Source organism: Manduca sexta, chromosome 9, assembly GCF_014839805.1.
Source record: "Manduca sexta isolate Smith_Timp_Sample1 chromosome 9, JHU_Msex_v1.0, whole genome shotgun sequence".
NCBI classification, from domain to species: domain Eukaryota; kingdom Metazoa; phylum Arthropoda; class Insecta; order Lepidoptera; family Sphingidae; genus Manduca; species Manduca sexta.
Genome location: NC_051123.1, coordinates 4,855,389 through 4,883,382, shown reverse-complemented (window position 1 = coordinate 4,883,382; position 27,994 = coordinate 4,855,389). Strand labels below are relative to the sequence as shown.

At 34.4% G+C, this 27,994-nt stretch overlaps 1 protein-coding gene across 1 annotated transcript; it reads left to right on the top strand.

Annotated features, from left to right (window-relative positions):
- The first annotated feature begins 18 nt into the window (after nucleotides 1-18).
- Nucleotides 19-25,779, top strand: LOC115443303 (retinaldehyde-binding protein 1). Its single transcript, XM_030168658.2, has 5 exons — nucleotides 19-264; nucleotides 14,947-15,056; nucleotides 21,672-21,863; nucleotides 23,635-23,887; nucleotides 24,022-25,779. Exons 2-5 carry the CDS (start codon nucleotides 14,965-14,967, stop codon nucleotides 24,379-24,381), a joined length of 897 nt encoding a protein of 298 aa, XP_030024518.1. The 5' UTR covers nucleotides 19-264; nucleotides 14,947-14,964; the 3' UTR covers nucleotides 24,382-25,779.
- The last annotated feature ends 2,215 nt before the right edge of the window (nucleotides 25,780-27,994 follow it).

The window sequence follows — 27,994 nt, the reverse complement described above, 5'->3', positions numbered from 1 at the left end:
TTATTGGACATCTATTCTTCCAACAGACTGGCGGCTTCACCTGTCCGTTCGATGGATTCGCGAATTTTGAATTTAGAAAGTTAACTTTTTATTCCGGCACAAGTTTAACAAGGTTGGAGGTGTAGTCGACTGGCCAGTCGCGTTTTGTGTGTCAGTGTATGTACACGTACCAGTTTTACGGAGGTTTGTCAAGTGTACGAACTGTTTATATCTCCGCGCGTCTTGTGAGAAACGTAAACTTTTTCAAAAAAGGAATTTTCCTGAGTAAGTTATTATTTTTGTTTTATAATTTAAAATTGATATCATATAAAATATCTGTGTTTGCTGTCTAATGTGTGTCGCCGGTGTCGATTTTTAACGAAATGTCAGCATTTTTGTTGACACTTTGCTTTAACATCATATGTTATACTTATTATGATACTATTCGGAATCATTTTACGTTAAACGAGTACTAAATTATAAAGTAACTTTTTCTTGTGGTTACACGCGTAAACTATTATTAAATAAAGTTTTCACGTAGCAGTAGCAAGTAGGTATTTGTTTTGTTAAAGGCTAATGGTATTCATTTTGATGTTATTTATGGCAATGTAAAATGCCTCCATCATAAAGGACACTTTTATTGCCGGGGTCAAGTTAAATTGCTGTACCTGAGAGTTTGAACTTTAAAGTAACCTGTGACATATTTAACACAAACAACTATTGATTTATATGTTTGGATATTGTAATTATATTAACAGAAACATTTTAAAAATAATGTATACTTGAGTGTTGCTAATTAATCAATTAATTATTAGCAGAAGTTACCATTATATTGGACAATTAATGTTGAAGCGTCGATACTTAATTTCATTACGAATAAACAGGAACAATTTTTTAAACATTCTTTTGAATATTTCGGTTATAATTTGTTAATATTTAAAATATGTATGCGTATAATTTTACGTGTTCACCTCAGACTGATATGTATATAAAGGCGCAAAAACGTTGCTAAACAATATTTTAATTGGTTTAGAAATCAAGATTTATGAATATCTTTTATTTCCTCGATAGAGTATATATAGTTAACAAATTTATAATGTACTGAATTTGACATTTGTTTACTAGAAGCATAAGACGCGCAAGGGTCCATATACTGCCAATACGTTTAAAAAGAATATCGAACTATATAAGCGATTTCTTTCCTCCATTATCTCGTGATGTGTTTTCGCGTCTTTACTTTCTTTGAACACGTGTTTCAAACTTTTTATTTCGCTCCATAAATTAGTCAATTTCCATCTAAAATAAAAAAAGACACGTGAAAATCTTTGGATAATATTCATTCAAAAATCTTTAAATGGGTGAACGTTAAGTTTTTTTTTAATATAGGCACGGCAAAGTGAGCTTCTGTGATGGTAGGTGGAGTGGGGTCCAATAGAATGTCGACTGACGAGAGATGATTACCCCTCGACAGTCGACACAATTATGCCGGCCTGTTGGAACCGGATGTACACAGGCTGGTCCCGGAACACGACACACTTACGTGGGCCACTATGGCGGGTTTTAACACTATGTACGGTGTTGCTATCCGGGCGAATACCATATATATCCAACCACCAGCATCACAAAGCACAAATAATGTACTCTGATGTTTTGGTATGTCTTATAAATAAATAAATTTGGTTCTTGACAAATCTTATAACATAATATTAACTTTCTATTCAAATTAAATAAGTACGGGTTTAAAATAATAAGGAAAAATGTGAAAAACAGATTTGGGTGATAGTAATCTTAACATCATGCTGATTTGGTTATCTCAAAACACAATTATCAACTTTGAAATTTGATGTTTCGAGGTTAGTACTGGAGTTAAACTAGGGGCTGTGGCGGTTTAACTTTAGTATCACAGATAATCCTCGGACTAGCGATAAACTCGGCTTTGTAATACCATTTTTTTAGTCCATCGTTTAAACCTAGTACTAAACTCGGTACTATAGTTAGACTTCGTTTTGTAATAAGGCGGTCAGTCTTTTGCGTTACTATTTTGTATGTAAACAAATAGAAAACTATTTGATATACCGTTGTGTAATCGTAGTGGTTATTATTATAATTAGCTATGGCGTAACTACGGAGTTGATTTAGTGGGAAAGGAGAGGAGAGGTCAGATGGCAGAAGCAAAAAACAGCTCGCCGAATTCTATGAAAAAACTGCACCACGAGAACTGCCTGTAACCGCAAGGCCTTTTTTAGCATGAGCACTGAACATCCTTGTCCCTCCCGTCGCTCATGGTTATCACTTATTATTTTTAATAAGTAGTATAAGGGATCATGTAACTATGAATGTTATTCTATTATGTCATCGATTATAATAATGGTATTTAGCTTGTACTATTTTGGACTTATTGTTTGGACTACCTCTTTATCTTATATGGAAATACTATAAATTGTTAATTAGGTATTTGGTTATTGAAACCAGTAACGTAAATTGTTGCACAACCGAAAATATATTTTTAAATAAACCCGAATGCAATCTGACTAATTTTTCCATTCAGTAATATAATTTATTTTAATAATGAAAAGTTCAAATTATTGCTGTGAAAAAACGACGTCTCGCCTTCTTGGTCTTCTCTTGGACATGTTAATTTAGTCTAGACAATAAATGAACAAAATCAACAAGCTATACGACTATAAACCTTATGTCCACCGCATACAGGCTATAAGAACTCAATACATGTTTGCGGTATTATTAATTTACTAACGTTATCTCGCGACCTGCTTTTTAGTTCAATCTCATTTGCCATAATCACGGTCCGGTGGGGTCAGTGACTCATGATTTATCTTCAAGAAGTTTGCGTCAAAACATTTTCGTCTCTTGATAACAAATTTGACATACTAAGGGATAATAATAATATTCGAATTTTAAAACATAGATTTGACACTGTTGGTAAGTTTGTATAGACTGATATAAATGGACCGGCAGATGCTTGCATGCTAGCATATAGGCATTTTTTCCCGTGCATGACAAAATTAATAAACATACCTAGAGTTAACTACATTTAATATATTATCATTTCCAAAAGAGACATTGTATCTCTTGAGCCTACTCATAGCTAAAATTAATATAGATGTTGGCATTATAGGCATAGAAAATGGGTTTTAAATTAACCAAAATTAACTACTCTGAAAAATGCATTTATGCGGCCGAACCCTGTGTCGTTTTTGTAGAGAAGATACTAAAATGCGTATGCGCAGATATTTTAAGGCAAAATAAGCCTAATCAACATTGAAATCGAGCGCCGAGCGCCACGGCTCTGTGACATAATCTATATTATAACTTTTTTTTAGTCATAAGCCCTATTACATCTATATAAAAGATCTATATAAATAATTATTTTTTTAGTCAAAAGCCCTATTACATCTATATAAAAGAATTTAGTTTATTAAAAACTTAATTAATTATAAATGTATTGAAATATAAACGTAATCATAAAAGTCTTAACAAGTATAATATTATAATTGTTCGCGTCCCTACAGCGTCACGCCGCGCCGCCGTCCCGCCCCGCCCGCTGTTTGACCGACGCTTTAGAACAAGTTGTTTGATGGTTTTCTTCCACACTTTTTGCCTGTATTTATTTAATAGAAAAGAACACTTAGTCCATTTTTCTCATTAAAGTTTATGTGTGCCATTTTTTCATTTCAAATTTAACGTTGTCAATATAAAAAAATAGTTCCATATTTTACCACAACATGGTGGCGGTTTTTTTTCTGGTCAGACTATACTAGAATATCAAGTAAGCACACGATAGAACTTAACTTCACCCACTCTGTTTACCCTCTATCGCCTTTTAATCTTTGAAATTACTGAAATAAAACTAATAACTTTGAAATTATTCTTTACTGGTGGTAGGTCTCTCATATGTGAGAGTCCACCTGGGTAGGTACCACCGCCATGTCTATTTCTACCGCCAAGCAGCAGTGTGTAACTGTTGTGTTCCGGTTTGAAGGGCATTGTAGACAGTGTAACTATTGAACATAATAAGACTTAACATCTCATGTCTTAGGATGGCGAGCGCAGTGGAATACCAAGCAATAACTTTGTAATTCAAAGTGTTGGATGGCGTTTCTACTGTTTATGGGCGGTCGTATCGCTTACCATCAGGCGAACGACAAACTCGTCTCGCCATTCAAAGTCATAAAAAAATAAAATAAATAAAAGATGAAAATTAAATTGAGACTGGCGACAAATTGATAGTTATTAGCTCAAAGGTGACTATCAAATGTGTGTGGACTGTAGTACCTATTGCGTCTTGTCATGTAATATGTACCAACAGTGCAACAGTGTTGATTTATTTATTAGTAAAGTCTTACCCAAAACGACATAGATACAAGACAAACCCGCGGAAAAAAATACAAGACTTCAACATTACGTGGATAGTAATTAAAACATTTAAATGTATTCTTCTAATGCAACTTCAACATCAACAATTCAGTACGTTAACATAGCAATACATAATTTTAACGTTGTACAATATTAATAGTATTGACGTCATATGGGACGATTTAAAACACCTTCATTGTTTCTAATAGCTCGTAAGGTCACATGGCCAATTTTGATTAACAATTTTCTTAAACAGTTGTCACATCTGAAGAATCTAAGTACGAATATCAATTCTACAAATATTAAGACATCATGTCCTTTAAAAACGTCTGTAAGACAATTAACATGTTTTATAAGTATTCAATTTTGATGTTAATGATATTTCCGATAATGATTAAATAATATTACTTATCAAATTAAATTTTAATAAAGTAAATAAGATTTAATATATTTATGTTGGATAAACGTCGTCACACTACCCGTATAAACATATTTTTATAATACTGCATGTAGGTAGTAATTTAAATTTTAGTTTGTAAGATTTTGATATTTTGTGCGGATAATACCGCCACACTGCATATTGCTGGATCACTATTACAAGGTTCTATGTTATATTTTTTACATAAATTGATTTATAAATATATCACATAATTCTCAGTATTTTTCAGTGAAAATATTGTATAAGCCCGAAAAATAAATAAAACATATTTTTAAAATTGAAATAAAACTATTTTTCGGATTTTATAGTGTCTTTATATATTGTAAATTTTTCCCGGCGTTTCCAAGACTTCAAAACACTTCAGTCTCTCTATGACCACGAAGGCTGCAGTCTTCGAAACGTTGAGAGAAAATTATAATATAAAAAACCGCGATAAAATCCCAAAAATAGTTTCATTCAATGTCACGTAAACATAAATCATAAAATTAAAAATTTATTTGATCAGTAATATAACAGACCTCATATATTCATTGAGAGGTGTTGATCATTATGTTCTATGCTGAGGTACCACGGCACAATCTTGGGTCAAGCCGTAATGTTTTTACCGTGGGAAATTTCTTGTGCACATTACTTAATCGCGCATTTTGCAAGATGTTAGAACATTAAATTTATGATTACGACTCGTATTCTTAGTCGTGTTTTGTATGATGTGGTGAAGAGAAATATATTAGGAAACGTACTTCCATTTTCCATTAGCAACATTCAAATCATAAAGTACGATAGAGCAAACCAGTATGGCCGCATATTAGGTTACACAGTTTTACACTTTGACCATGCTAGGAACATGTTAGGTAATAAAAAAATCATTGAAAATTAAGCAACAATGGCGACTAGCCTGGTCCGTTACCATCTATTATAGTGTAATTCTTTTTAATACAAAGCTCTTGACACCTTTCTAGCACGCTCACAATATGAAATAGTAGATAGACTGCTTAAACGAGCTTATTAATTATCAAAGATTTAAACACAACCGAAGCTTGCCTGGCGATATGTTAGTTTTTTTTTACACAAGCATGGAAAGGAATTCTACCTCCACCTGCTTGTAAGTAGAGTGGGGTCTAGATAGAGTATCGACTGACAAAGGATCACCTCTCGCAAATCGACAAAATTTTGTTGGCCTTTTTAAAACTGGATATACATAGGCCAATTCTGGAACCCGACATATTTACGTGGGCCACCACGGCGGGTTTCATACCTCGTGTACAGTGGTCGCTATGTGGCGGATATAAATAGTGAGGATAATCATTCATTGAGATTTCTACGCATGACAAGATTAGAAAGAAACACAGCCATTTAATCCGCATTTCTTGTATAAACCCTTATACAATTATCGTGTCAATCGGATTTCCGAAAGCGAGCCGTCCGGAAAAAATTGTTCCGGTTATCGTTATCACGGTTCCTGAAGCGATGCCGCATGCGTTTTTGCCAGAGTTAAAACGTAACGGTGCGCGTACGGTAACAAATCACCACGTAACAGTTACGCGGTGGTTACGTGACCGAGTGCTCCGTGGTCACGCTACGATAATCGCTTCAGTGATACCAGAGTTCTCGGTTTACCGGAATTTATATCACGGTTCAATTTTTCCGCTGATCGGTTTGTCGATTGGACGCATACCTTTAATAAACCTAATATAGTGTTGTAATTATTATTTTAGTTAAGGGCAGGGGACCCTATTCCGTGTTTAGGGGCGAATTCGTCTTTTTGCAATTACGGGCGTTGTGTTAGAAGGACAGCTTCAATAATCGTATAAGTAAAGTAAAACAGTAAAAAATCCCCTATTTACCTATGCGGCCATCTAAGCCATGCTTCTATTAGAACGTCTGTAATTGCAAAAAGACGGATATACCCAAGTAGACGGAATAGGGCCCCCTGACCTTATTATTTTTTTTTAAGTGCGTACTTCGGTCTTATACCAGAGTTATGAAAAAAATAACACAAATACCACATTTTTTTGAAACAATGTGTTATAAATTACACAAAACACACACAGTCACGCCTTTTATTCCTAAAGAGGTAGGCAGAGGCGCAACTAGCGCACCTACTTACACTGTACGCATGAATTATACAAGTACATAAATACAGTAGGAAGATGGGAAGATATTTGTCAGTGATAATTCTTTTGTTGGGTATATTATAGCTACGGCAACTGGTACTCCCTTATAGTAGCGCCTACCTGAATGTGGAAGGTTTGGCGATGGCATGTTCTATCGCCAAATCTTCCAAATGCGGGTAGGCGCTATTATCGGCGAGTGGCAATAGGTGTAACAGTATATTAGTAATTAATGGAGATAGATAACTTAAAATGTTATAAAAATTAAAATCAAGTATGAAAAAGATGATTTTAAATATTCGTTTTGTATTTTCATTATTTTCGCTCCCAAGCCAGTCAGCGTGGAACATTTTAATAAGCTTACTTTGTTAGGTATTTAATTTACAAAATACACAGTAAAATGTTTTTGAGAGTTGCCCAATTAACTTGCGGAAAGTAGGTTGGTTATTTATTAATTAATTTGAAAAGGTGCTGTGTTAATTACTTTTTAATTGTAAACGGTAAAGGGCACGTGTGGTTGTTTCTGGTTTCTACATATCAATTTAAGATTCAATTATGTGAATCGTTTTCCTTAATTTGTTCTGATTGAACGAATGTAAGGCAAAAATGACTCATGTAGGCTTATGATAATTGGTTGCTGGTGCGTGTTGTCCGTCATCGGAATAATGTCGGACAGAATAATTATGTGGCCACATTAAGAATATATTTTCGACGACTGTACTGCTACAGCTTTGTTTTTTTTCCATATACCTACTATGCACCATTGCTGATCCTGGTTTACAGGAGTTGTAGTGGTGGGTGTGTAGGCGGGAAAATATAAAAAAAATACCTACTATGTACCAACTGGTAATCACGGATGGTGGTCACTCATCATCTATGCTTCATGTTTTATTATAAAATTTACTAACAGAAGAGATAGTCATTGGTCTATAAAATAGCGATATATGCTTTTATTTTGTATAGTAAACACTTATTCAGATTAACACTGATTTACTAAACGTAGGTTAGACTGTATCGACTCCCTTTGTAGCTATATTTTTGTAGAAAATACTAATTTTAATATCATAAAATTCCCTAGAATTAATAAGTGATCTTCTTGGTATTTCACATCAGGCAACACTAGATTTCACCGTATACTAGTTGCTCTCCATTATCGCAGGTTACTAAGTTAATGATTTTCTCTCAGCGCAGGTATTTTATCTAGATCTACATTAATATTTTAAAGTATTCATGTTTCTTACATTTTAGTGGATAATCTCTGATACTCAATTGATTCTAAAAATCATCGATAAGACAATTCTGCTTGTGTATGAGTAGAAGTTATATTTAATTTTGGATAGCATTATAGGCGAAAGTTGGTAGTAAATTTATTTATATTCGGTAGAATAATCATTTATCAAGACAATTGGTAATATGTTGTAAGTTAAAGGCACACTTGAAGGTTCATCTAATTTTAAAATCTTCATAAAACCGTTACATGAAAAAATATGAAGTAAAAGCTTTGATTAAACTGCAACATATCACTATAACTATAAAATTATAAAAAAAAATAACAACAAAAAAATCTTGAGTATCTTTTTATCACTAGGTACAACACAAACAAACACGAAAATCATGAACGGTGGGCCTTGTTTAGAACCGGGCTTTCTTCGATCACATAAGAATAATTTTTAAAAACAAAAAATTGTCTCGACTTTCGCTTACTTATCACAATTTTAAAGTCAACCGTAAAATTTTCCACTACGACAAAGTTCTACTTTAGAAGTCCAAGTCAATCTTTTCTGTTAAAATTGATAAGTGACTATTTTCAGAAATGAGAAAATAATATATTTTTAAATAGTACTTTGATAGGGTTCGCACGCCGAACATGCACGAAATATCGATCGTCTATGTAATTAAGGGATACTCATTCATAATTAACGGTGTTAGTAGGACCAGAATAAATCCTTTAAGTATCACTATTATATATTTGTACTACTACTGGTAGGTCTCCCATATGTGAGAGTTCGCCTGGGTAGGTACCACCACAATGTCTATTTATACAGCCAAGTAAAACATAAACATCTCATGTCTCAGGATAGCGAGCGCAGTGGAATACCAAACAATACTTTGTAATTCAAGGTGTTGGATGGTGTTTCTACTGTTTATGGGCGGTCTTATCGGTTACTATCAGGCGAACAGTGAGCTCAACTCGTCATACAAAGTAATAAAAAAGAAAAATGTTCAAAATCTTCTTTATTTTCGTGGTATACATCGGACTCTAAATATTAGTTACCAATCGAGTGGTCTAAATTTATTAGTTCTACAGATCAAACCCTATTTGCTAATAAGTCTTCGTTTCACTTTTCGCCGGTGTACGCCAAGAACAAGTTTCCACGAGGAATGTCACTGTATAACGGTGGCATATAATTTTGTATGGAAATCAATACATCACTTTCATCTTCAATATTATCATCAAATAGAGTTGAATAGGTATGGCTCGATGCAGGCCGCTTACGACAGGTCCGTCTGGAAATCTTTGGGGGAGGCCTATGTTAGCAGTGGACTTTATGTGGCTGATGATGAGGTATCGTTCACGGCTCCACAATGTGTTGGACCGTCATGGATGTAACAGACTTACTGTGTAAGACGTACTGTGTGCATCGTTTTCCGTGAGATTTGACACACAGACCATGTGCTGGATTCGAATATAGGCAATGTACTTACATATCCACAAAAAGTGAACAGTGGTATTTGTTTATATCCTTATTTAAGAAGTTTCGTAGTATGTTATGATTTTCGTAGGATGTTATGATTATGTCGTTTCATAGGTCCATTCTGATCGACACCTACTCACTTACCCTCATACTCTCAAAATACTTATTTACAAAAATAAATGTGCGTAACGAAATAGTTTTTACTAAATATTCTCTTGTTTGTCATTCGTTCTATCAAATAATATATAAAATTAAATGTATTAAAGAAAAAAATGAGACAAAAATACGTAACAATATTGCGTCCAAACGATTTCGTTACGTACATTTATTTTGCGCAGTCAAATGTCTCGACAGCTAAACTGTTACCCTTGTAAAATGCATTCCATCATGCACGTGAAATCTCAGACAGAGTAAGTGTTAGAAGATAACATCACGATTTACAGTAGCCTGATGGATATGATAACATTTACAACGGCATATACTTATCCAACTGGATAGAGTTTATGTACTGAGAAACCCGTAAAAGTAGCTTGTTTTTGTTTGTACCTGATTTGTTGATCGAGAGACGTTGTGTGCTGACGGTGCGCGATGTAATGATTATTTTACATGAGAAATATCGTGAATAATTAGATTATATTTAATTGTAGATATATATCTACTATTATAAATACATAAGGTAAGTAATCGTTCGTTTATATTAAAACAAAAACATAATTTAGATGGTATATCTCTAATATTCGGGGGTTGTTTGGGTGCCATTTTTTTCCAACTTGAATTTTTGTTCCGAAAATTTTATCTGAATTTACATTTTCCCGGGATAAAATGGAGCCTATATTTCAAATTAGATCTTTAGGGTTATGCGTGTACAAAATACAGACAGAAAAAAAATCTAAAAACTTTTGTTTTGCCTTCTGTTGCACTGATAAATACACCGTTAGTTTTTCTTCAATATTTATAAAGCACCACACATACACATCGATTTGGTATAATTTTATATGTTATAATAAAGATAAGTGGCTAGGCAACGTGTACAATTAAATAAAGAACTCTAGGCGTTAATCTATCTTCCATTTAACCCTAACCCATTGACTCCGATGTATAATGATGGCTAATCACGTTATACCTATATGATATACAATAAAAACACACGTAGTCACGTAACGATTATGTTCTAATAAACCGTTGAAGCATGAGCACTTGTACTGAGAAGATAATTTATTGTGAAAATGGTTATTTTAGAATTGCTGGGCATTATGAGACTCTATTTCGAATGTCTATATTTCAGTGTGACGAACAGGTATGTTATTGTCATACATCTCAGGTATTAAGCTGGTAAGGTATTTTTAGAAGCTATATATTCCAAAAATATAAGACATAATAGAGTTATACGAAAAATAAACATTTCTAAAATACGTTATAAACTTTGGTCGTTTACCTTTTGTTATAATATGGGTATTGTCTCATTTTATAATGAAAATGCCAATAAAATTTATGATTCCGTGCATCGTCTATTATATATTTTTTTTTTTTGGGCAATATCGCGATTATCACCCGGGGTACCCTGCTAACGGGGTACAATAGACGGTCTATTGTCCTATTATATATATATTTCTATCATGCGTAAGTGAAGTTCCTAACGTTATACGTTATCTGGTATATAAACCTACGTAAGTAGTACAAAACCTGGTTTGTAGCAGAAGGATGTAGTGGCATAGGGTTACCACGTATTACGATTTATACCTGCGGGATAATTTTCATTACTCCTTTCTTATTACTTGGATATGTTAAATGTAATAGCACTGCGTATATATAATATTACATAAACCCTATAATTAGCCTAAAAAGAAATTCTTCTGTGAAATCAGCATCAAAGTTGGTTGAAAAATAAAGCCGGTGTTCATATATCAAATATTGATGGGATTATGACGTCATAGTTTGCTATTACCGGTATTAGACTGAATTTTAAAACTTTATAACTTATTTATTATTACGTGAATTATGAAACATCTTTTTCCGTTAGATTTTGGACGATATAAATTTTGATAAATAAATGTATTTAAAAAGTAGTCAACTAATATTACAAGAAGACATGTGTGTCTAAACTTTGCGAAGAATAAATCGCCATAAAATTCCGGTGAATAATTTTGTTTTTAGAAGCCAGTGTCGTTCATGAATGAAGCCGCGTGGTGAGCGGCGAGTGGCTTCCGCGGGCCGCGCCGGGCCGCATGACTTTCACACGGATGCTGTAGAAAGCGAGTTACGATGCTCGAGTAAACATTATGATTTGTCTATGACGCCAATACGTTTGTATTTGGAATTTTAATGGTGTTGCGTATTGGCAGTTTTTTATTTGCTAAATTTGACACGATATAAGTTGTTTATACAGGTAATGTACAGTCAGGTACGAAGATAGCCGAAAACATTTAAAATTTCAAATCACTTATACACGATAACTTTAAGTGCAACATTTTTTTTCGTGTTGAATAAAGTATATCCCTTTTATTTTATTTTTGTAAAAAAAGAAAGAAGGTGATTCGAAATTTAGAATTTATTCTGCTCCTTGTATGGTCTGTGGCTGTAGGTACATAAATAACTCTACATTGGTATGCTCTTAATAGTTTTAGGTGTGATTTACTAATATATTATTTTTTAAGTCCAGTATAGTTTTATACTTGTGTGTCATAGCATGAGAAAGAAATTAGATCCCAAAGACTGGTCGAAATAGCATCATTGATGTATACTCGTTGCGTTTCTGCCTACTCCTTAAGAAATACAGATGTTTATACAGTTGTTATGACGTCTTGTCCTACGACTTGTGAATTGACGTAATTTTCTATAAGAATTGCGTTAGAATTTAAAAAAAATCAAAATTATAGAGTATTGGCTTTTTCTATTTAATATTAGTCAGGAGACTGAAATTTATGCCTGACACGATGGCTTTGCCCGCTATCACATCATGGGACATACAGGTGGCAAAGAGCTTCGCCTCTACTTACCCACTCAGGGATAAGTCGTGAGTGTGTTGTACTGAAATTAATTAATTCGATTTGAATTCGGTAACGCTAGTTTCAGTAACTAGCTGCAATTAGTGGAAAAAGTGGTTCCCTAACAAGTGTTACATACAATATGTTTCGCATCGCCGGACCTGTAACATCGTACGATACTTTTGGTGAATAATACGTTCAACTGGTTTCAGTTGCGTTTACGTTTAGACTTATACCGTGTATGGGTTAACTAAAACGTAAAACTTTCGACAATAATGACTCGGTGGTTTTAGTTTACTTTCTCGTAGTAGATAAATAATATTTTTAAAATTGTATTTACAGAAAGAATATTGAATTGTTTTTTTTTCGTTAATTCTAGATCATAGTTATTTTTAATTTACCTTTTATAATACTATTTATATTTTACTTATGTTTTTCATATAAAACGGTAATAAAATCTACTTTCTTAATATATTTGAATGGCCATTACGTCACTGAATGTTGACATGGCGTTATGGCGGGTCGACTCCTCTGACCTTACCAGATCCCGCACTGACGTTTCTACTTTCGCTCGGTATGCACTGTTAGAATGCATCATTGCGTTTTATATTGTTAAATTAAAATATATAATATTTTGAAACCTACGTTGTATTTCGTCTCTGTTATACTTGTCCTAAGAAATTACAAGCAGTTATGAATAAAATAATAAATATGGGTTGACAATGTTTATTAGTAAGAGGGTTCTTTCTAACGTTTCTGCTATTTTGTGACCACCACTTTTTTTTAATTAGGCTAGGTTTCATAATTATAATAAGTAACTATTCAATTATGCCCATTTATGCATGCAAGGAAATTGTTTTCATCGATTGCATTTAATTGCATGTTAAATATTTCGTTTGAATAATTATTATAAGTATTTAAATGTTCTAAAGTGATCGGAAATTTCTATATTCAACGAATAATTTAGTAAATTACCTTATTTTGTAGGTTAAAATTATGGTATGTAGTGGCAGGTTCTATTTTTCAAGTGATTTTTATATTTTGCCCCTGTTAAGGATTTTTTTTACTTCTTTTTGAGAGTTTAGTTTTGGGCCTGTTTTTAAAGTCTTAAGTAGCATATTTGTATAGTATCTACTCATTTCATAACAATTTATGTGGGAGCATAGATTTGTGTGTGACTTGCTTGTGGTCGGTAATTACGTTTATGTGAAATTTACTGTCGGCATGAATTCAGAAGTTTAGAAGTAGGCCCTTAACCCGTCATGACTTGTCAAACAGCTACGCGTGTGACGGAAAAATAACCTTATTATGTAGTATATAAGGTTATAATCCCGTGACACACGCAAATGTCATGTAGCTGTCTTGGCTCGCCGGCGAGCCACGAGAGACCAAGAGTTAATACTTTTACACTTTGAGCTATTTTCGCTCTTCCTTACCTCTGGCAGTTTGCCTGGCTCTACAATGGGCTTAAAATATTCAAAAATTGCAACCATAATTATTGTTTACGTATCAGAAATTTCAATATTATTTGTAACATGACTATTGACTTTACAATTCCACTTCACACTACCAAAAAATATCTGCAAATCATAAATTATTATAAAAAATAAAAACAATAAATACTACATTTTTAACAAGGCCATATATTATTACAATAATGTTTCTCTGCAATTTAAATAAATCATTATTTCACGTAGAATCACTGATGCAGAAAAAATATTATAAATTATTGTTCGTACATATGTTTTTAACGATGTTCAGTCAACGTTACCGAGGCGTGCGGTATCATCGGATTTGATAGATACATTTTTAAGTAGCAATAAGTTCTTATTTGTTATTCTGTTACATTACGTTGGTAGAAAGCAATGCTATTTTTTCTATTTGAGTTGATGTATAGAAAGTGTTTGGTTTTGTTTTAGTATCTCTATTGGTTTTAGTGTACAGTTTCTTTATATTTAAAATACCAAGATCGAAAAATATTTTAATAGTCGAATAGGCCTAGTAATGGGATAGTATATAATACAGGGACTGTAACCAAGACGCCTTTCTATAATCATTTAGATTAAGAGAAAACAAAAATATTGAAATGATATTTTCGATCGATAGACTTATCGCAAGGATATGTTATTCCCATATTTCTTTCTGTTTTTTATAAGCGTTAACGATCGTAAAAAGGCGTCTTGGTTACAGCTCCAGGACTAGTATCTTCACGTCAAAATCTTACATTATAAGTCAAAGGTACTCGTTTCATTAAAATATATTAGTCTTGCCAAAGCCAATGCCGAAGCATCTAGTAAATTACTTTTTAGCTCGGTAAAATATACTCTTTAAAAAATGTCTTTAAATATATTTTGCTGTTTCAGAAGCAGGTGTGTGGAGACATGGCTGCGACCAAGTATTTGCATCCGTTCCTCCGCGGCCTGAAGCCGTTGCCAGAAGGGCACGAAGACGAGCTGCAGCAAATTAGAGAGTGGTTAGTATTGGATTTTTTTTATTGCCTTAGTAGGCAAACGACTAAGCGGTTCGCCTGATGGTAAGCAGCATTCGCTACTCATGGGCTAAAGCAATGCCAGGGGCACAGCCAAGCCGTTGCCTACAGAGTGGTCAGCACTCTTTTTAAGCCTCGATTTAAGAAGGACGAGTCACAGCACTCGGGGATCATCGATGCAGGGAGTTCATTCCAAAGTTAAGACTATAGTTGAAGCTATAATTTAAATTATTAACCAATAACTATGATTATGGTTTATTATAAAATCTTTAAAGGACACAAAATATTTTTTAGCAGTTATTAAAATTAGATCTACGGTCACGATTTCGACCGCATTCATAAGTGTTCCCGGGATGAAAGTACCATATAGCACTTATATATAACGTAGCTTTATATTAGTGAAAAATAAATTTTGTATTCGAATCAATAGCTTCAAGAGCCCTACACTCAATCTTGAAAACATAATCATACGTTTACGTTTAAATCGTGAGTTCCGCTCGAGTTCATACAAAGATGTCATAAAAAGCACTTCGTTTTTTTAGTTGGCTTTACAACACTATTGTGTTACAAAAATCTTGTACTCGACTCTGTGGTCCTTCATGAATATTAATTTAATAATAATGACCAACTATTATTGATACGAATTAATCATAGACTATCATCATTAAAGTCTTTTGATCCGATCGCCAATTATCTACAATTATCAGATTGATTCTAAGCTATAACGCATTAAAGACTTTGCACATTTGTAATTTACATATTTTAACAATGTTTTAATTTTTAAGAAATTAGTTAAGGTCTTGAATAGTATTACGCTTAATATATGTATGCTTTTGAGTACAATAAACTTTTGTATAGTGATCATTTGAAATTATGTGTTCGCCAGAGTAATGTACTTAGGTTGGGCAGATGGTAAATTGCTGGTTTCGATACCTAAGTTGATTGGTCAAGATATGAATTTGTCCAGAATTGGCAGAGATAGTTTGTGCGTTGCCATGAACTTGCTTAAAAAGAGTACAACTAATTAGTAGTTAAGTTATCTCATTCTACCCTTTTAGTAACTTTTATGTTAGGTATATTGTATAAAATTAATCTGGTTATTTGGAATGCATTTATCCCAGGTCCCTGCATATATATTTGGAATCTCGTTTAATACTGAAGATATAAAATACCTATAGTATTATAAAAATGAACATAAATTATATGAGTGCTTTATAATGATACACAAAAAAAAAGATTTGGAATAAATCAAATGACATTCTTACACCATTAAGCCGGTTTGATTAAAAAAAATACGGAGATGAAAATTAACATCACTATGTTACCTATATGTATCCGGTTGTATATTTTACTTATAGTTTATTTTCCCGCTCATTTAATTACCTGCGTTTCAAGGTTTCTATACCGATTACGCAGTTGTGATATAAGATTTTATTGATTATGGTAGGTTATTCTAACGTCGTTTTTAAAATGAAATCTTTAAAGTATTAATACTAGTAGATAAAGAGTAGATATTGCTTGCTATGTCGCTCGTGTGGTAAACGTTTACCGGAATTAAACTCAACTTTTAAGGATCAAATTTGTTTATATTTTAAACCATTGTCGCAGTACCTACTATGCTGAGATGGCAAAATCACAATCATTTTTTTACTCTGGCCAATCATTTTATGTCAAACATTGAACTGAGAGGTAAACACGACGCTTCTTTGTACTAGCAACATCGTAAATCCTTTAGTTTGACAATAGCGTATTTTATGTTGACTTGTGATGATGTAATAATCGTTTTTACCACAAGTACATTGTGTAATCAAATTAAGATGTTTATACTCGTTTATAATATTTTCGTGGCATGTTTGGTCGTCTGTATTGGCTTGAATGCGGATATTAATGATGGTTACTCGTTAAAAATAAAAAAAACACGGTTTGACCTTAGAAGTTATATCATTCATTCTTGCCTTCGGATAATAGGGATTTTTTTATCTGTGTATTTACAAGAGGTCCCATGCATCCATATAGGTAATAATTCAATTTATGTTGAACAATTATCGAGCACAGTACTACGGCACCGCGATTTTTTGCAATTTATGAGTTAGTATAATTTTGTAACACGGTAAATATACTTTTCGCGTGTCCCAAGCCGATGCAGGTCGTAACCTACTTGGTAGGCAGTAGGCACTTGTTTTCAGTCAATAATGCTGTTTTTTATTGAGCTCACGTTGCATTTTTGAAATTATTTTATTACTTAATTCTTTTGTATTATGATTTTAATACAACGATGCCCGTAGACACATTAAATATAAAAAGTATGCTTTTATTCTTTAAGCAATCGAAAATTAGCCTATATTTTCGGGTGGAACAAAAATTAAAATCTTTCTATATGACTACGTTACGGCTTTGTGTTTCCAAATGCTTGGGCTTCATTACATGGTGTCCAATGTTATACGGGCTATTGAAACGAAATAGCCTTAACAATGCGGCTACCAGCTCAGGCTTGCAAGTCCATTGGTGTGAGGGTAGTCTCTACAACTCCTCAATGACACGTTACACAATCTCTAAATCGTAACGTTCATAAAACCTGCATCAAGGAAAGCCGTTGCCTAACATCAATTAGCATGCAATGTGTGAAACTCGCTGCAAACGAGCCGTGAAGGTACCAGGCTACCAGAAATACTTAGCGATTAATAAATCGGCACTCAGTGATTAATAGTCCAGAAATATTGATGTTAACGAAATTAGGCCGCTCGGCTGTATGTTTTGGAGTAGTTTGCGGAGTCTGCGATTTTTTTTCTAGTTTTGACGTAATAGTTTTTTGTGTGTTGTTTGCACCTTTATATGATTTTTTTGGTAACTTGTAGGTCCGTTCGTATTATATTGTTATTTAGAGGCCCGCACACGGGTAAGATACTGTATTAGAAATACATCATTTGTACCATAGTCAATCGGTTTTAGAATAAAATAGCTAAAAGTTGAGGTAAATGCACGATTGAAAATAAAATAGAAATTTTGCACTAATTTTGAATTTTACCATACTGACACCACGTCCTGTATTGATATATCGTTATGTATTATTCACACAGGCAAAGCCTGGAACTAAAACTACTACCATTGATAATTAAATTAAATTTAAACAGCTTTAAATAATAAACGTTTGCTACATGATTACGTTATTGTTTACTGAAATGCTAATGTGGAACGGATTGTAAAATCGATGACAATGTGCCAGTATCAGGGTTGCTCGGGTCAATGGCGAGACAAAGTCGTATGTGTAGACAGTAATTACGTGCTTCGGAATGTATTAAAAGTATAAACCTTTATTGACGATTAGTTATACTTTCCCGCACTCACACCTAACCCCGGATCGTAATTTTTTTGGAGACGGGGCAAAAGCTGGATAATGCTACCCCCGACCACCAATATTTTTACTTTTGTCATCATCATCATCATCATATCGCGCCCCATGGGAAATAATTTATGTGTGTACTGTATGTCTCAGTAGTCAAAGTTGCGTTAATGATGAGGTGTGTATTCGTCTGCTAAGTTTGAATTTGCCGCCTTCTAAAATCGCCGCCTGGGGCACGGGCCCTGGCTTGCCCGTCCCTAGATCCGGGGTTGTTCACACCCATCATTATAACTCACGTAAGCCAGGATCAGCAGTCGCATGCATTTTATACCCACCACTACTCCCTCTCTTCTGTAACCTAGGATCAACAGTGGCACACATGATACCGAACGATGAAGCTTGTCAAGGAACACTAATTGGCTTTATCTTTTGCGATCCTTGTCGATGGGTTAAGCAGAGACAATCTTCTGGTAATACTACCCAAATGTGATGGGGCAAGGTTTATTGTATGTAAGATAATTTTTAATTTAGGCTACTCACGTGCTTTATTAAAAACCTATATAATTTTAATTTTCTTTAAATGTATGCAATGTCCGTAGGTTCAAATTCCAAGGGCACACACCTCTGACTTTACTAAAATTATGTGTGTATTCTTTGTAAATTATCGTTTTAACGGTAAAGGAAAACATCGTGAGGAAACCTGCATACCTGAGTTCTCCATAGGAATTTTGAGGCTGTGTTAAGTCTACTATTCCGCACTTAGACAGCTTGGTGGACTAAGGTCTAATCCCTCTCAGGAATATAGAAGGCCCGTGCTCAGTAATGTGACAGTATATCATACAAGGCTGATTTTATTATTATATTTATATGCATCACCAGTTCAGACTATGTCAAACTGCCAATAAAGCGACCTGTCAGACAATGCAATTAATCAAAACGATTAACATTTAGCCACAACTTTGCCAAATACTTGATTAGTGCTGCTAAAATTTCCTTGCAATAATATGTGTTAATAAGAAATATGTTATAGATGAAGTAACCGACATAAAACAGCAATTCGCAATCAATTTAGCTGTGGATGCTTTCCAGTTTTACAAGCAAGATCATGGGGTGTTGGTAAATTTTGTTTTATATCAATGTAGCCGTGACGAATTACTAAATAGACAGTGAATAAATGCTCCGCGTCGATCAATGATTTCAGTTATGGCTTCCACGAATTGCTGTGAAATATAAAAACCACGTTAAATATTACTGCCGATAATATTGTCAGCATAATTCGTGTCCGTACCTCACTAATTCTCCTGGACGAAGAGTTATGTTATTGTCTACACACATCCTACCAAATTTCTAAAACATCTCTTACTTCAATTATCTAACGATCGCAAAAAACAGCTCTCAAGAGCCTATTTCACAGTGGTTGAATAAGCGAATATAATAAGACGGCCAAATACAAGCTTCCAAATTGATGGTAAACAAAAGAGTGCAATAAGCATAAACTGTCATATACGTTGCCTTGCCTATCACGTTTACTTGATCATTGTAAAATAGTCTCTTTAAGGTGGTAGCTCAAGGTCCATTTTCATACATTTTGTTTCGGCTTTAATCTGGGTAACTAAACAAGTATTGGCAAGTAAAGAATTTAAATTCACGTCTAGTTAGTGATTAGTTCTCGCAGTTGAAAGAAAAATGTAAAAATAATTAATAATCATGGATATTTCTGCCTTTAAAATTTCGTCATATTAAATTTTAAAGGCCGAAATATCCATGATTATTAATTATTTTACATTTTCAACTGCGAGAACTAATCACTAACTAGACGTGAATTTAAATTCTTTACTTGCCAATACTTGTTTAGTTACCCAGATTAAAGCCGAAACAAAATGTATGAAAATGGACCTTGAGCTACCACCTTAAGAATTATAATTATTGAAACAAATGAATGTACATACTTTCTTACTTGATCATTGTAAAACAGGCCTTTAAGAACTACTTATAATTAATGAAACAAATGAATGTATTCCTAAATCTTAGTGTAAAAGTGACAGCTGAAACTCAGTGGCTCGTTAGGAAAACAGTTTTTTTCATTTTTCCTTGTTCACTCAGTCTAAATCCGTTCACTCACCTGCCTCGGGTCAGCAGATTCACCCTGACCTGGTTCCGTAGTGTAAATAGGGGTCCGTGCATATAATATACTGACAATGAACCTAACGTGCCATTATGTAATATACTATTTAAGGGCCAACTGTGTAATCAGTTTGCGTGTTAAGTAAGTTATTACGCGTAATTATGTTGAGAAATTTTATGTTGTGATTTTTGTGGTATTTATTATTATAGTATTGATTGGTTCTAAATACTGATCTGAAACACAGGTTTACAGAGTATATGTATCGAATTTTTACGAGTTTTGATCTTAGTAGACGTCATTGCTCTGTCTATTTTTACCAAAATGCAGATCTTTAATTTTTATGGAATTGCTATGTTAATCAGATCAGACTATAATAATATCAGCTTTGTATATACTGCCCCACTGATTAGGCTGGATTGGATAGATTGGGCCTTATTTTACCACGCTGGTCTAGTGCGAATTGGTCAACTCCATACATCCTCAAAATTCTTATAGAGTTTTCCTTCACCGTTAAAGCAAGCAATAGTTAACAAAGAATACATTCATCATTTTAGAATATCAGAGGCATGTGCGCTTGGGTTTGAATCGACGAACATTCGTCTCGGCAGTCCGTTCCACAACCAACTAGGCTATCGCGGTGAGATCACATAAACACTATTTAATGAAACAGTTGTGGAGAAAAGTTTAATAATTGTTAAATTAAGTTTGCCGAACGATACTGGAGGTTGTGAGGGCCGGTTCATCTTCAGAGGCACAGGATATCTGATATTAGACTATATTAGAGCTATATTACAGCTGCGGCCCACGCGTCATGCGTCATCACAAAGGTATTACTACTTATTGCATTCTCACAGAATCAAAATAGGTCAATAATATACTGCACTCTTGTGTGCTTTCTATTCCGAATTATTCCTAATTTGATTTGATACTAACTTCATAGTTATAATTTAGTAAACAGATTTGTCGTATCAAAAAGAATTACTTAAGCTTAGAACCGTTTTTGATTGCAGAATATAAGGTCAAATTTATCATGCAAAATGGAAATTACAAAGTATAAAGGTTTCTATGTCTCAAACAGCAACCACCATTCTTCTCAAAAAAGTATTAATGTAAATGCCTTATTTTCATATTTCAGGATGAAAAGCCAACCCCACCTGCCACACATACCTGATGAGTACATATTCCTGTTCCTGCACTCCAACTATTATAAGCTAAAGGAGACGAAAGACACAATCGAATGCTACTTCACGTTGCGCGCCAACACGCCGGACTTGTTCACCAACAGGGACCCCCTGACGCCGAAAAATAAAACCATTATGGATATAACGTAAGTAATTGTGTACGGTTAAATGGGGTGAATGGTGATATAAGGATGATAAGGCATAATATGGGTTTAGTGCTGTACAGCCAGATCGTTTAGGCAATATTCGAAGGCTTGAATGTTGTCTATGATTAACAAAAAATGTTATCGATTAGATAATAGATAATTCCTTCCTAGTCGATTTGGAACACTGTGGCCAATCTCAACAGAGCTCAGCCAGATATGTAGGAGATATTTTATTATATATTTGTGCATAAGTGTGTACGCATAGAGGTGCATTTTCACATCCTTCACTCTCATAGTCCGGTAAGACGGCAGTCCGACATGGCCGAGTCCGAGTCTGAGTAATTTTTAAGATGGAAAAACCCAGTCGCAATTATTTTTAAACTTGAATTTTCTCTTAATTAGGTAATTAACTAGTTAAGTAGGTTTGTTATTTATGTTTTGAATTCTTTTATCCCAGCTAAATGGATAAGAAAGCAAGTGACGTGATTAGAAAGCACAGACTTATGGACGTCATCAATTTTTAGTTTTGTAATGGTACAGTCCTGTAGAAGTATACATAGCTTTGTGGCATTTGATGGTTTGCCTAATCCTTCATTCAATCGAATCAATGTACATTGGAGGGTAGAAATGTCAATTAATGATATTTACATACAATGACCAATGAAGTCCCTTGAAATATAAATTGTCGATTGTTAACTTTTACAATTTGTTTTACCTACATTAACTTACATGCAGACATGGTAAAATCGTTTATATCATTTGTCGAAGAATTGAATTTGTGTGAGAACCTGCATGTTGAAGCCATTGTAATGATTATCATTTACGTATGTTGTAAAATTGTATTGTTCTATGTAAACATGTAATTGAATGATGTAATGTTCAGTTAATTTGTGATTTTATTATTTTTATTTAATGAGCTTCTTATTTTTACGATAATATAGTTTCGTACGTCTGCTTTTATTGGTGTTTACTCACTTTTAATGCATAAAAGCCTTCAAAAAAAAGGAGGAGGTTCTCAATTCGACTTTATTTTTATTAGGCACCTACTCCAAAATTGGTAACCAGTATATAGGTAATGTTAAATTAATTTTGGTTTTTAGTGGTTTTTCAAGGCGGTATAATTTTTTGTCAAAAAGTTTTTTTGTAATAACACCCTAATCTCTTCTGATGTAGGAACCCACAAAAAACTATTTATTTTGCCTGTATTGTTACCTAAAGTATGAGGTCCACTGGAATTGTTTACAATCATTCACTTGGAAATCAAAAACGTTGAAACAAGCTTCAAGTAATATTCCGACCTATATCGTAATCGAAATCTTTAATTAATTAACGTATTTTAGCTAATAGCTTTCTATTAAGCAATTGTTAAAATTGAAAATATTTTTTATTCGGCAATACACCTGCTTTGGCAGCGCCACTTTGTTTCGTTAGTCAGTACAAAAAAATAGTTCCATATTTTACAACATGATGAAGTTTTTATTTTCCTAGTCAAGCTATGATAATACCCGTCGCACTGCCGGATAGGGATTCCCCTTAGTAATTGAGTGTTTAGGGTCTAATTCACCACCTCGCCTTGGTGCGAGTTGACCAAAAGGTTCGAAATACTTATGTAATATTATAAGTAAGCCTTCTAGTTGCTTTCCTTCACGGTTAAAGTAATGATTGACAAATAAAGTGACGATAGCTTGGTTGGGAGTCGAAACTAATTGTGACTTGAAATACTGCTATTTTATTTTAACGCCTAAAGTCAAATATATCGTACTTTTTCCAGACACATGGTGGCTCTTCCCAATAAGACAACGGAGGGTTACCACGTTCTTCTATACCGTCTCGCTGACTTCGACTACAGTAAACTGAACTTCGCGGACGCTGTCCGTGTGTTTTGTATGTTTAATGACGTCAAGTTATCTGAGGATAACCTCTCTGAAGGTTATATTGTCATCTTCGACATGAAAGGCTGTAGTCTTGGTCACCTGACCAGGGTAACGCTGCCTGCCTTGAGGGCGTTCATGCATTATATTCAGGTTAGCTATATTTTATCTATTTTTAGTGTAACAACTTTATCACTAATATGTTTCTTGGATCATACCTACTTTTATTAAATGTATGTCTGTGTGTATACTACTGATGTTCCTAATAAATAAGTATTTTTTTCCAGAACGCCCATCCCTGTCGTCTTAAGAAGATCCATGTGGTCCACACGGTCTCTTTTATCAACCAAGTAATGTGTCTGGTCAAACCGCTAATACATTCGAATCTGCTAAATCTGCTAAACTTCTCATCGGAGGGCCCAGAATCCGTGGTGGATAAGGAACTGCTGCCAGAAGATTTCGGTGGACCAATTAAATCAGTAAAGCAACTGCACGACGAGCAACGGAAGAATATGGAAGAGAATTACAGGGATTGGTTGATAGAAACAGAGATGTTCAAAGCTGATGAAAAGAAAAGGATAAAGAAACCTAGTAAAGGCATGTTTGCTAGCTTCACGAGCAGTTTCAAGAGTCTGGATATCGACTGATTTGGTTTGGTGTAGATGCGCTTGGGACCTGATGTTTCTTTGTCTATGCCTATTTCGTGGCTCCTTTAGATGTAAAAAAGTAGCCAAAGGGTTTCTAGTTGTTTCTTTACTTAGAATTTTTTTTAAGCTATTTTTGATATAAGTCTTTAGAACATAACAAAACAGACCTAATGTTATTCTTGGCTAGTTTTATTTAAAGAGGCTGATTTACTTCTATTTTGGAATCAATGTTATTTTCCGTTTTTATTGGCTTATTGTTGACAAACAGTTTGCCAGGTTCCAGAACAATAACAAAACAACATATTTTAGCATCTCTTATGTCTATGATTTTTAAAGTTACTTGACTGTCAGCAACGTGAATATAAAAATATTTTGTATAGTCCAATAGTTAAATGTATATAATCTTTATAGTTATTAATAGGTGTGCAGGTTGTGACGCTTTCACATGTAAATATTGTTTTTATATTAAGGTATTATGAGAATATATTTTATAAAGATTTTATACTTTTTTATATGACTATTGAATATATGTTACTTCTATGACGGACTAGGGTGGATTATTGGCGTCAGAAATTGGTAGAAATAACGAAATCAAAAAGTAAGGATTTCTTATTTATCCTACGAATGGACAATGTAAAGAATGTATGTCAAGATACCATCCACAATAGACGACTTAGGTTAGTGGCTCGTTATTTTTAATTGGAATCTTTTCAATCGTAATTGTGATGGTTTTTCATAACTTTATAATTTTGGTAAATAAGGGTTTTGCTTTTAAAATTGATTGATATATTCTTTCTGCACTGGCGTTATACGTAATATTGCAATGATTACTTTCTCATTAATAGAATTAAAGTTTTTTCGCGTATGGTGTCCAGGGATTTGTGGCAATATTTATGTATTAGATACCTACGATTTTTTTACTGCGTCTGAATAGATGTGTGTTACCGGGGTATATCTATTTAAAGGATGGTAATCGGTTAAAGGATACAGAAGTTCATGCGCTTCAACGCCATGATATAATGGCGAGTTATTGTAAGTGTATACCATGGAAATCTCCATGCAATGCACTTAGATGTGCAAACTAAAATGGTGATCAGTGAACCGGTGTTGGAGTTTAATCTTTTAAATTGACGAAGGTATATTCATATACTTATATAGATGTTATGTTATATCATTATTATATTATTAATATCTATTTATGTTGGTTACCACGGCTTTTTAGAAGTGTCTATTTGAATTTATTAAGGGCTATGTTGGGATACTAATGTCTCGCAATATTATGCGAATTATTTACTTAGCAATACGATTTTTTTGTATGTTATCACAAATGTATCGCCCAAACTTACGTTTGTATCTATATTTCATTTTTGTACATAGTCAAATAAAAACTTTTCCATACATTGCGTTTAATTTTAATAAGTGGCATATCAGAACAAATTATCAAAGGTGTGGAGAGCTTACTGCGGTATCTGGGAGATAATAAATACCAATAAAAAGGGGAAAGCAGTTTTACGTCAGTATTTATTTCGAACTGAATGCATTACAAACTAAACTGTCATGAAATTTTTATGTTGGAATACTGACTCCTTTGGAAACGGTTGTGTAGATTGCTACAGCAGGGTTCTCAAAACTCTAATATGTAAACATAAAACGAAAAATGATATATCGGATGCAGAAACTATACCAAGTAACTGGTGCGTTGAGAAAACTGTTTCAGTTAAAATGGAAGAAGAAACAAAAGACAATGCCGTTAGTAAAACTGAAGATGTAGTCGATAGTTATAGAGATAATAATGTGTACACAATTGAAAGTGACCCAATCAATAAAACAGGCAGCGAAGTGATATTTATAAAAGTTGGTAGAAAACGCTCCGCCAGTACCGACGGGGACGATGTAAGTACACTTGTACATAAAATAATTGGATGCCAGCAATCGAGACCGTTGGAATGTCAATCGAACGAATTCTAGGGCAATTCAGAATCTATACTAATTTCACGCTTAAATAATTATTGTAATTTACAGAAACATGCTCAATTTTGTGGCTACTTTTAATAGCGTGGTTATATAACTTTCCAGTAAAATAGTTTACGAATATTTATGCCGTTGAAAAAATTCGTTGTAATCGAGGTGTTAGTGGGTAGTAGGCCGGTTGTAGGTAAGTGAGTGATCGCCGAATAACGAGCTCGCATGAGTAGAGTATCGGCGGCGGCGGCGGCGCGGTGGCGGCGGTAGCGGTGGCGGAGACGGCGGCTGCTGGCTGCGGCCCATTGAGGAGGTCGCGGCCTCAGGGCGGCGGCGCGAGTCCGTGACGTCACGCGGCGCCGCGCCTCGCGCACGCGCCCGCCTATCGAGCGGCATGTGTCTCTCGCTGCCGGCCGACCGCTCCGCCCGACATATTCACACTTTTTTATTTTCCTCTCGAACGTAGTCTGTCGTGTCATCCCGATTTTCACACGGCAGCCGACCGAATCCAACAAACCGGGTACCGTGTGACCGCAAAGCGCTCGGCCGCGTCCTGTCGACGACGCCCGTCGCGCCCGTACTTTGATCGAATCCAAAATGGCAGGACGAAGGCTGAGAGCTCGTGCGCTCTCCAGCCTCTAACCGATCGGTTTCCATCACGAGCGGTATGTGTCTCGTTATATAAATGTTACGCAAGTTGAGGACGGAGTGGCCACGAGAACGTGCATCTGTTGTTACACGAACTGATACGACAGTCCGCTGGTGCAGTGTACAGTGGACCTCATGTAACGCGCGCGACCTTTTCATCTTGCCGTGAGTATAATATGTTCTGTTCTCGATATTTTTGACTATTGGTTCTTGTTTACTCGTCAGTTGCAACAACAAACTGGTGTTAATGCGTAAAAGATAATTGCATTCGAGTTTCGTCTTCATCGATCGGTTCGTTATCTAGAGTCTAAGAAAATTGTTTATCTCGTGCGTTTATAAGAAATTTGTAAGACTAAGTGAGTTTATTACTAAGTGAATAATATTTTAGAAAGATATCTAAAGTCGCATCGAAAATGTGCGGGTAGCTCGTGTGACCTTATTGGCCAGGATTCGCGCCTGTCAACATAAAGTACTCGCAGACTGCGTGCCTCTTCGCATGTGGTGCCTTTATTGATCAATCTACTTATTCTTCTAAAGGTTTTCTATTTTCGACCAGTCTTTTTTCTGAGAATGACCTTTTGGTGCCTAACCGAGTGAACAGAATCAGCGATGTAGAATGTTAATTTAACCTAGTCTGTGAAGCGATATACTTTTAACGAGGTTATCTTAAGTTTAAAGGCTTTGGTTTAGTATTACTTTTTTAATATTCCAACTCTATTATTTTTTTTTCGTGAATTTTAATATAGGACGCTTTATTATAATGCCCTTTACATTTTCTTTTTACAATAATAACCAATTGACTCTCGTCTTAGGGTACGGTTAATATAATTAAATAATAGAAACAAGTCAAGGATAAATGAAAGTAATCAATTAAAGAATTAAAAGTTATTAATTTATTCTTAGCTTGTTTTTTCGTCTTCAATTACTTCAGCAATATGTAGATTTCTTATACAGTTATTGCACGTATTAAACAATTTGGGATAATATTATCTCTCCTCCTGAT

What these genes read in the sequence shown, in the direction of transcription:
- LOC115443303 (XM_030168658.2), top strand. Translation starts at nt 14,965, where the DNA reads ATGGCTGCGACCAAGTATTTGCATCCGTTCCTCCGCGGCCTGAAGCCG. An exon ending in CTGCAGCAAATTAGAGAGTG is followed by an intron (nt 15,057 to 21,671) that starts GTTAGTATTGGA and finishes TTCATATTTCAG; the next exon opens with GATGAAAAGCCAACCCCACC. An exon ending in CGTTCATGCATTATATTCAG is followed by an intron (nt 23,888 to 24,021) that starts GTTAGCTATATT and finishes ATTTTTTTCCAG; the next exon opens with AACGCCCATCCCTGTCGTCT.